Below are 10,340 nucleotides of genomic sequence, written 5' to 3'. Positions count from 1 at the left end.
AAGTAATTGGATCAACTTCTTCCCTGGGCAAGGTCCATAAGAGCTGTGGGATCAGAGTGGTGAGTCTATCCAGCTGAAGCAGCTCCGTGAGCTTCTGTGAGGCGCCCTCCCACTCTACCGGAAGGGGACCGCAGTTGCTTATATTTGCTATGTGATGGGCTGCCTGCCATCTGTAGGGCTCTGGGATGGTGCCTGGGACCCGTTATTGGTCCCCCTTTCCCTAGGCAGTAAGTGTTCGCCATTGTTTTCCTTAGTCGCAATGACTGAGTCCTGTGGATGCTTCAGGGAAACATACCCTTCTGGGAAATTGAAAATGAGGATGAGTTTGTTGAGAACCTTGGCCCAAGCGACTGGCCACGGCTCAAGCTGAGCATGGTGGAGCCTGGGAGGAGGGAAGGCTTTGTGTAGCTGAGGTCAGCAGACACTACGGTGCCTGTTGTAACAATGAGGGTCTGAGGCATCCAGACCAAAGCCTGGAGTGTCCAACCATACCGAGCCCCTGAAACCAGGGAGAATTTCACGCTTCCTCGGAGGGACCACCTACTTGTCCAGGAATGGGTTAGCAAAATGGCCCGAAGGTGCTGTGGGATGAAACCCAAGCCTGGAGCCTTCTCATCTCTGCTAAATCCCCTCTAAGCCTTCTTGGTGGGGTTTCTGTTTCCTCTCTTTATCCCAAGTGATTGGGCTTGCACCTGGCACCGTCCATAGAAGTGCTTCTCCCCTGGGACCTTAGTCATAACAAGAAACAATATGCCTCCGAGACACACACACACACACACACCACGCACTTGTGTGTGTGGTGTGTGTGTGTGTGATTTTACTGCCTATTTCACAATGTTGGTGGCACCTCCCTCTCATACCTTGCAGTTTCTTTTCAATGTGGGCTGCTGCTGCCCTGGGCTGGTGCTCTCTGGAGAACTGTGCACACCCATCAAACCCTTTGTCCCCACAAGAGTTTTGTGGGAACCTAACGGCGTGTCATTAGTACGGTAGCAGGCAGCAGACCTAAGTCTCCCAGAAATGAGGGTGCTCTAACACGGTAATTGGCATCTGGATTCCAGCAGAGACAGACCTATTTGGTTGTTCTCTGCAGAGCTGGCTAGGCCTCCTGCCTCATGAGTTTAGTGGCACCCTTGCCCCCTCCCTGGTCGGGCTAAACTTGTTGACTCTGCCCTTGCAAAGTTCAAATTAAACTTGTGGGTCATTTTGTGCACCAAAACTGCAAACAGCATATGCTAGTTCCAGAGAGAGGTGGCTTGCTTGTGTTTTTCTGGGGTTTTTTTGGTGGTGGTGGTGCTGGGTTGTTTGTTTGTTTTGTTTTGTTTAATACTTCTATCTTTTTTTCTTTCCTAGAATCAGGGGTCCCAGGCTCTCACTCGGTATCTGAGCTCTGTCCATACCCCACTTATTTTTTTTTTTTTAAGTCACATAGCTATGTGTTCTGTGGTGTGGATTCCTAAGATCTTCTATACTGACTGGCTGTGTCTTACACTCTGTGAAGCAAGGGCCGGGGAGATTACCCAGTGACTGGTGGCTAAAGCTCTTTCAACGCAGGTGTGGAGGTCTGGGTTTCAATTCCAAGGCCCATATCAAACTGGTTGCATGGAGTGTGTGAGTCTGAGGTCTCAAGTCTCCTAAGACCGTGGTGAGATGGGAGACAGAGACAGCAAATCTCCCAGGCTAGCCTGCTGCAGACACTGGAGACCTCCAAAGAGACCCTGTCCCAAACAACCATGCCCAGCCAGTCCTTTGACCTCTGTTGCCTCTGTGGTCTGCATGCAACCACCGGCATGGACACACACACATACACACACTGCAGTCAACACCTGTTCCGACTTTTGACCTGTTTTCTCCAAGCCTGTTTCCTCATCTCTGAGTAATTACGAGTACTTACGTCTATCTCTACGTCTATCTCGTGGACACTGGAAGAAAATATGTTCAATAATAGCCAGGCACAGAACCCAAGAAGCTGTTAATGCCAACTATTGTCTTGATCATAGGTCTGTGAGAATTAGAGGAAATGGTATGTTGGGGATATCAACAGGACTTCCCACATCAACTAACTCAGGGTTTTCTGCCATCACCCTTGGTCCTCCAGGAAAGGTCTGCAGGAGTCCTGGAAAGGCTTTAAGATAAAGCTTACCTAATGGGACCCTGGAGCAGTTGGGGGGGGGGGTGGAGATGCTCTGAGCCAGCTTGATGGTGGGGAAATAGTTAACACACCTGTTTGGTGGGAAAAGCAGGAAGGCAACCTTTCCCTTTCTTTTCCTGGCGTTTTCTGGTAAGCCTAGAGCTGGGTTTGCTCACTCATCCACACCAAAGGACCTCATTCCAATCAGGCCCTGGGGTTTCAGGGAACAATTGCCTTGAACAATGGCCAGAAAACAAGTTCCACCAGTCTGGGCTTTTTTTTTTTTTTTCAACTGAATGCAGCTGTCTGGTTGAGGCAGGGGGTGGGGGCGGGGCACAGAGTGGGCTCCGCTGCAACTCCTCAGCTGAACTGAACCGGCTAGCAGGTAAGGTCTGGCTGGCACACGTGGTGTTGACTCTGGGAGTCTAGTTAACTGCAGAGATGTAGTAAGAGGACAGAGAAGTCCAGGACGGCTCCTAGGACACTTAAGTCTGGCGTGGATCCTGCCTCTTAGGGGCTGCGCCGTGCGGTTAATTTTTGCAATGTCATTTAGCACATCTTTCCTTTGAATAAATAGCATTATCTCTCAAGGAGTCTATTTGGAAATCTTAGTGAATCCTCCCTCCGTAACTCTGTTTTTCCCTCCTTCCCTCCCCTCCCTCCCTCCCCGTAGATCCTTCGACAGTGCCAGAGTCAGGGCATGTAAATCTGGGTGGAAAGATCCCAGTGGTGTCCCTTGCCAGTCTATTTTGAGTGAGAGGCGAAGCTGTAAATACGTTACCACATTGATTCAAGATCATTGCTGGTTCTGTGGCTCTCAGCTCCCCCAGCCCCCAGCTCACACTTGCCTTCCCTTGTCCTTGGGGTGATCACTCCCCACACTCGTGGGCAAAGCCGGAAGTGTGCAGAGCTGAAATGATTTACCAGCCTGTTACCTGCAGCTTTCCCGCGGCCAGCCCACCCTTGTGCTGCTGGAAGTGTGCTCAAAGAACGAGCAGCCTGGACTGCACCTCTGGGTTCATGGATGTTATAGTGACGTTTGGGGACCTTTCTTCTTTCTCATGGGTGGCAGAGGAGTATCTGGGCTCTGAGGGCATTGCTGGGTGCTGGCTGCCCTGGGGTCTCCTCCCCTCGTCCCTGCTTGTCGGAGTGGAGGGTTTGAAACTCATGGCCTCTGTGGACTTTCTTCCGGGTGAGCTGGAATGGGCCCTAAGCATTTGCAGAAACTGAGAGAGAGAAATGTCGTTGGCCCAATGGTCTGGGCCTGACAGGCTGTCCTGTGTCTGTGTGGAGAGAGTGTAGTCTGTTGTAGATGCTGATGGCAAGTGACAGGAACGATTGTATGGTTGGACTGCAAGCCTTTGAGTGCATGACCAGAGAGCATACCTCCCTTAAAAAGAGACACCTGTCATTGGGCTGAAGAGGTGGCTCCCTGGTTAGGAGCACCGCTGTTCTTCCAGAGGACCTGAGTTCTCTTCCCATCACCCACACGGAGGTCCACAGCCACGTGTAACTCCAGTTTCAGGAGACACAGTGGGCAGGGCACCCAGACACACTTGCAGGCAAAACTCCTATGTGCACACATTTTTTTTTTTAATTAAAAAAACAATAATACCACTCAGGGCTACATGCCATGGCATACGTGCAAAACATTGTGCCTATTTCTCTGTAGGCTTAAATAAATCAGCGGGTAAACATTTTCCCAGCAAGTGTGAGAGTTTGGTTTGTCACCGTGAAGCCCAGGGGGCGGGGCCAATCGTAACAGGCGAGAGGCAGGGAAAGCCCAGTGCAAATGGCTAATCTAGCTGAGCTCAAACCAGAGACTCTGCCTCGGTGCAGAAGGTCCACAGTCACTGAGGAAAACTCTCAACGTGACGTAGAGCTCTGGCCTCCACAGCACAAATGCACACCACACACACACACACACATACGTGGAACGCAAGCAAAAACACCTCAAGCTATTCTGAGTGGTGAAGTGAGCCAGGAAGAGGCGGTGTGTGGGAGAAGGGTGGCCTGGCCGGCGATGCTGCTGAGGGGGCAGAGAGGTCCCAGTGGGGCAACAGTGTGCTACTGATGTGCCTTATTCTAGCTTTCCTCTGAGCTGAGCCTCCCGCAAATTTGGGGCATGGGCCTGGGGAAGCGGGAAGAGGCTTGGGATCTACCCACGGCCCTGGGTTTGGAACAGGGCCAGTCTGGGCTCTGCCGCACGGCGGGTGGCTGTAGGAGACTAGAGCCATTCGGAACCGGTGTCCCATCTGCCCTCTGCCATCTAATTTACATTAAGTTCATGTCCCGGTTTGGTTTGTTCTCACCCGTCCCAAGCTTTGGGTAGGCAGCCAGTCAGGGGACGAGCTAAATCATGGCTGATCTGATAGCGTGATACTCCACATAGTGTCTGGCAATTGGACAGGCCAGCTGATGAGTGGATAAATAAATTGGGGGGCACTGGCTTAGGGTTCAGAAATGTTCAGTCTAAAGTTCTTAAAGAAAAGGTAGGGCTGGAGAGATGGCTCCGTGATTAAGGGCACTGGCTGCTCTTCCAGAGAACCCTGGTTCAATTCCCAACACCCACACGGCAGCTCACAACTGTCTGTAACTCCAGTTCCAGGGGATCGGACACCCTCACACTAATGTATATAAAAATAAAGTTAAATAAATTATTAGAAAAGAAAAGGTGTTTGGCAACCTGAGCTACCCGAGACTCTGAACTTAAAAAAAGTATGTGTGTATTTGTCTATTTTATGAAATCCCACCCACTTGCTGGCCAAAAGTAGATGGTGGTCTTTAAAGCTAACCACCTGTAACTGGAGGTGCCGGATGCTTCATTGAGAAGACGGTACGAGATTGTACATGGCCAGGAAGGGAAGCTTCCCTCATGTCCCCACGTGTCTGCTTTGAATTTTAAAAAGAGACAGGGCTGCCCAGATGGCTCACAAGGTAATGATGCCGCCAAGCCGGCTAGCCGAGTTCACGTGAGTCTCAGGCCCCACACGGTAGGAAAAGAGAACTGATGAACTCCTCCAAGTTACCCTCTGACCTCCAGGTGTGCACTGCGGCACCTACACACACCCACACGTGCGCGCGCGCGCACACACACACACACACACACACACTCTCTCTCTTACACACACACACTATAATAATAGCATGTGTAATTTATGAAAAAATTAAGGAGAAGAGCTGGAGAGATGGCTTAGCCCTGAAAAGCACTGGCTGTCCTTGCAGGAGACCTGAGGAGTTTAGTTCCTTTTTCAGGCAACTCACTGTTGCAGGGGAAGCCAGCTCCAGGGAATGAGAAAAGGGAAGAGGAAGATAGAAAAGAATAGGGAGAAAACTCTGGAGCAGGCCAGGCCAGGCTATGGAAATCCCACCTCCGGGAGGAGCTGGGAGACCCTTTGAAAGCCTTGAAATACAGAGCAAAGGGGGACAGGGAGAGGCCACCGAGGAGCCAGGGGGAGCTCGCTAGGGTCCATTTGTTCATTCAGAAAAACAAACCTTTCTTTAAAAAACAAACGACCCTCCCCCAAAACAAACAACAAACTTACAGGATTTTCTTGAATTTAGTTTGTATGGCTTGAACTTCTTTTTTGTATTTTTTTGTTTTTTTGGGACAGGGTTTCTGTGGTAACAGCTCTTGCTGTCCCAGAACTCGCTTTGTAGACCAAGTCTTGAGCTTCTGATCCAACTGCCTTCATCTCCCGAGTGCTAGAATTATAGGTATGTGTCACAAGGCCCTGTTTACACAACACTGGGAATCAAACCCCAGGCTTTGTGCCAGCCAGGGAAGCACTCGGCCAACCGGGCTGCCTCCCTGACCTCCAAATCTGCCTTGATGGAAACATGTTACCTTCAGACGAGGATCTGTGTGCAGCAAAGGTCCTCCTGATGTTAATGCACTTTAATACTCAAAAGACTGAAGTTATGATACTTAAACCTGGATTTCCTTACAAGACTGATATCTCAATCAAGTATGTAAATTCAGATTATTTCCTGGTCAGAGTGATGGCTCAGTGGATATTAGCACTGGCTGCTATTACAGGAGGATCTGGGTTTGAGCTCTCAGCACGGGCATAGTGGCTCACACCTATCTGTAACTCTGGTTCCTGAGGGTTTGTTTGATAGTCTTTTTAGGCCTCTCTGGGTATCAGGCACCAGGTTAAAGTCTCATGTACATGTACAGTGTTTTGAAAATGCAAACTTAGGGTTTCTAATTCTAGAGACATAGCAAAAAAAAAAAAAAAAAAAAAAAAAAAGTGTATTACCAAGAGAAGGCCCCAATTCTTTAATGGACGATCAACAATGAAAAGTTTAAAATAAAACAGGTCTTTCAGCTAAAAAAAAAAAAAAAAAAAAAAAGGCCATTCTATCCCCAAGTGGAAGGGATCCCTCTGTATCATTGGCCCCCAGGGGTTTTTGCTCAAATTCCATCTCCCCATACTGCAGTAAATACACAACTTTTGGGTTTTTCTTTTCTTTTGTTTTTCAAAACAGGTTTTCCGTGTAACCCTGGTTGTCCTGGAACTCAGTCTGTAGAGCAGGCTGACCTCACACTCCAGAGATCCTCCCGCCTCTGGGGTTAAAGGCATGTGCCACCACCACCCAGCTACAGCGTCTGGAACCCTTTCAAGTCCTAACCTTGGTCGCTCCTCGTACCTTGTTTCAGTGTTGACTGTCTGAGTTGAGTTCATCGGCCCTACCGACTGTGCTGACTTTCTAACTGCTTGGCTGCCTCGATGCTGTCCTCTCTCGCTGCTGGGCTGACATCTCATGTCCCACATTCTTCACGTCTGACTCTCAGCTACACGTCTGGAGTCACTTACAAATTACAGCTCCCTAATAGCTGGTTAGCAAGCATGTTTACCGAATAACAAGCCTAAGCAAACCACCTGTGGGCAGGAGCTTGGTCCTCACATTGCCTGGGTATTTCTGGCTCCAGGTCTGGCTGGCGCTCCAGCCATGCCAGAGAACGGTCCATCCCTCCCACCCATAACACCCACGGAGCCCTTGGTCTTACTGCTCTGTTCCTTCTACTTTACCCACCAGCTTCGCGGCTCTCCTGTATTCTGTGCACTGTTCTAGGCTGACTTTTGGAAGTCAGAAGGGTGTGCTGAGCTACTGGACCTAAAGCAGGTTTTTCTAGAAGCCCCTTCCTTCCTCTTCCCTGGTCAGTAGAACTCGGCATGTGGAGGCAGATGCCCTCCAAGCTAGTGGAAGGGACTGCAGCTCTGTGGGGTGTGTGTGTGAGTGTGTGAGTGTGAGTGAGTGTGTGTGTATGTCTGTGTGTGTGTGAATGTGTGTGTGAGTATGAATGTGTGTGTGAGTATGTCTCTGTGTGTGTATGTCTGTGTGTGTGAGTATGTCTGTGTGTGTGTGTGAATATGTCTGTGTGTGTGAGTGTGTGTGTGTGTGAATGTGTGTGAGTATGTCTGTGTGAGTGTGTGTGAATGTGTGTGTATGTCTGTGTGTGTGAGTATGAATGTGTGTGTGAGTATGAATGTGTGTGTGTGAGTATGTCTGTGTATATGTGTGAATGTGTGTGTGTGTATGTCGGTGTGTGTGTGTGTGTGAATGTGTGTGTGTGTGAGTATGTCTGTGTGTGTGTGAATGTGTGTGTGAGTGTCTGTGTGTGTGTGAGTATGTCTGTGTGTGTGTGTGAATATGTCTGTGTGTGTGTCTGTGTGTGTGAGTGTGTGTCTGTGTGTGTGTCTGTGTGTGAGTGTGTGTGTGAATGTGTGTATGTGAATGTGTGTGTGAGTGTCTGTGTGTGTGTAAAAGGCTCTTTTGACCTTTTAAATTTCAGCCACCCAATACTTTGAAGGCCCCCTGATATGCTTCTTCAAGGTTTCAGCCATAGTCACCATGGAAGGCCACATGGGCCAGCAATCTGATTAAGCCGTTGCCTGAGTCCTGTCCTTCCTGCCTTGTGTGACCTTGAGCCGGGTTCTTGACCCCCTGGCAAAGTGGACTGTGTTACGTCACGTCTGGCGTGTGTAGAGGATGTCATGGGAAGCCGTCTGTTGTCCCAGAGAAGAGTGACGCTGGGGTCAGAATGGGTAGATCCTGACCCACCCATGTCTCTCTAGCTGACCTTGTACACGACGCCTTTCTCAGCCTCGGTTTCTCTAGCTGTACGACAGACAAATAATACTTAGCGTTGTCACCTGCGCGAGTAGAACAGTGTCACACAGACGTTGGCAGTTTGCTTTATGGAATTCACCCACGTTTTCAATTCCGCAGGTACTTATCGAGCACTCACTGTAGACCTGCCGTCCCCCCAAATAAGAAAGCGATATCACATCGGGGTCATAGGACATGATGGCTTGATAGTTTCTGAAGAGGCGATGCACCCGCTGAGGCGTGAAGGATAAGGAGGCAGGGACAGCCGGTTGAAAGCCTTGTGAAGGAAAACAGTCCTGGCTTAGGGGTCCATGTGGTCAGAGCCAAGTGCGCAGTGAAGACAGGGCTGCAGGGTAGAACTGGAGAGGGACACCAGATACGGGGGGGGGGGGGGGGGGTGATGGCTAGAGACATCAAGGAAAGGAATGAGTAGACCCAGGGTCACTTAGGCCGCCTGGGGGGGGGGGTGAGCTGAGAGGAAGCTACAGAGTACAGCGGCCCAGGCAGAGCCCAAGGTGGCTCGCTGCACAGAGCTGCCCAAGGACAGACGGACGGACTTTGCAAAGGGCAGTGGTGAGGTCGGGTGCTGGGCTAACGGTGGTGTTGTTGAGAGGTGGAAATGAAGGATGGAGACCGTTGCCAGGAGACCGGTCTGGAGCAGGAAGGGGCTGACCTCTCCCTATCGGAAGCCTGGGAAGGAAGAGTCGCGCTCCCTATGTACGCTGGGGTACAGGACGGGCTGGCCTCGGGTGACACTTTCCACTCCCCTTCCTCAGGCATTTCTTCTGGAGACATGTCCAGGGACTCACAAGCCAGCTCCCCTGCTCTGCTCCCCCTCCTCCCGTGAGGGGCAGCATGGAGTCCTCCTCCCTTGCCAGTCTTGCCCTGGCTCTGGCCCTAGGTGGGGAGTGATGCTCCTAGAGTGAAGGGGAAGGTGGAAGGGACACGTCACCAAGCCCGAGGCCTCTGCTCACAAATCCACCCCCTCCGGAGGAGAAGTGGGGCCCGTCCCTTCGCTCGGGTTCCCTTGCCGCTGAGTCCCGTGCGAGCAGGAGCCCTCGGGAGACACGAGGTCGCAGGCTGGACTTTTCTAGACTTGTCAGGCTGCTGCAGAGGGCTGGGAGGATCTCTCGCTCAGGATGTCTTTGTCTTGCCAGTTGGGATGACAGCAGCTCCGTCAGCAGCGGCATCAGCGACACCATAGACAACCTCAGCACGGATGACATCAACACCAGCTCATCCATCAGCTCCTATGCCAACACGCCGGCCTCCTCCCGAAGAAACCTGGACGCGCAGGTAAGGGATGGGATGGGTCTTCCCAGGCTCCTCTAGTGTCTTTGCTAGCCCTGGCTCGTGGTGATCACAAGTCCCAGGCTAGTGAAAGGAGATCAGGCAGTGGCCAGTACAGATGGGCAAAACAGCCCTGCAGTCTCGTTGTTTTGGTGGGAGGAGACCCTGTCCCCTGCCTGGACCTCAGCTTCGGTCTGTTTTTAAATAAACAAGCAGGGAACAGAGAGAGAGAGAGAGAGAGAGAGAGAGAGAGAGAGAGAGAGAGAGAGAACTCAGTTTGTAAACCGCAAGCCTTGAGGACTTGAATTCAAGAGGCAAGGACAGGTGTATCCCTGGTGCTCACTGACCAGCCCGTCTGGTCTACACAGCAAGCTCCTGGGTTATGAGAGACCCTGTCTCAGAAAAGTGGCAGGCAACACTCAAGAAATGGGCACTCAAGGGTGTCCCGGCCTCCACATGTGTGTTCGCACACACCCATGTGCCTTACATGAATGTACAAGCGCACACACACACACACACACACACACACACACACACACACTTTAAAAGCTTAAGATAATAAGCAAAGGGCTTTTGGTTCCGCTGGTGTGGATGCTAGCCAGAGTGTTTCTCGTCTTTGCTACAAGAGCCACGGCCGTGTGTGAGCACAGGTCTGATCTCCTTGGAGTAGAACAAAGGTTGAATGTTATACTGGGAAGCCAGTTTGTCCCTGCTGAGGTTGGGAACTGTCTGCCTGTAGATCACATCCCTTGCTATTGTGTGTTACTTGGTCTGCAGTAATTACTCTTATTATGAGTAACAT

At 50.8% G+C, this 10,340-nt stretch overlaps 1 protein-coding gene across 2 annotated transcripts in view; it reads left to right on the top strand.

Moving 5' to 3' along the window:
- Positions 1 to 10,340, top strand: part of Nav2 (neuron navigator 2) — a 329,324-nt gene that overhangs the window by 252,426 nt on the left and 66,558 nt on the right. For both annotated transcript variants that reach the window (XM_051174388.1, XM_051174387.1), the window contains one exon: positions 9,406 to 9,544. In XM_051174388.1, the coding sequence (XP_051030345.1) occupies positions 9,406 to 9,544 (139 nt within the window). The remainder of the gene's footprint in view (positions 1 to 9,405; positions 9,545 to 10,340) is intronic.

The sequence above is a fragment of the Phodopus roborovskii genome, unplaced genomic scaffold (genome assembly GCF_943737965.1).
Source record: "Phodopus roborovskii unplaced genomic scaffold, PHOROB, whole genome shotgun sequence".
NCBI lineage: Eukaryota > Metazoa > Chordata > Mammalia > Rodentia > Cricetidae > Phodopus > Phodopus roborovskii.
This window is presented reverse-complemented; position numbering and strand designations above follow the sequence as displayed.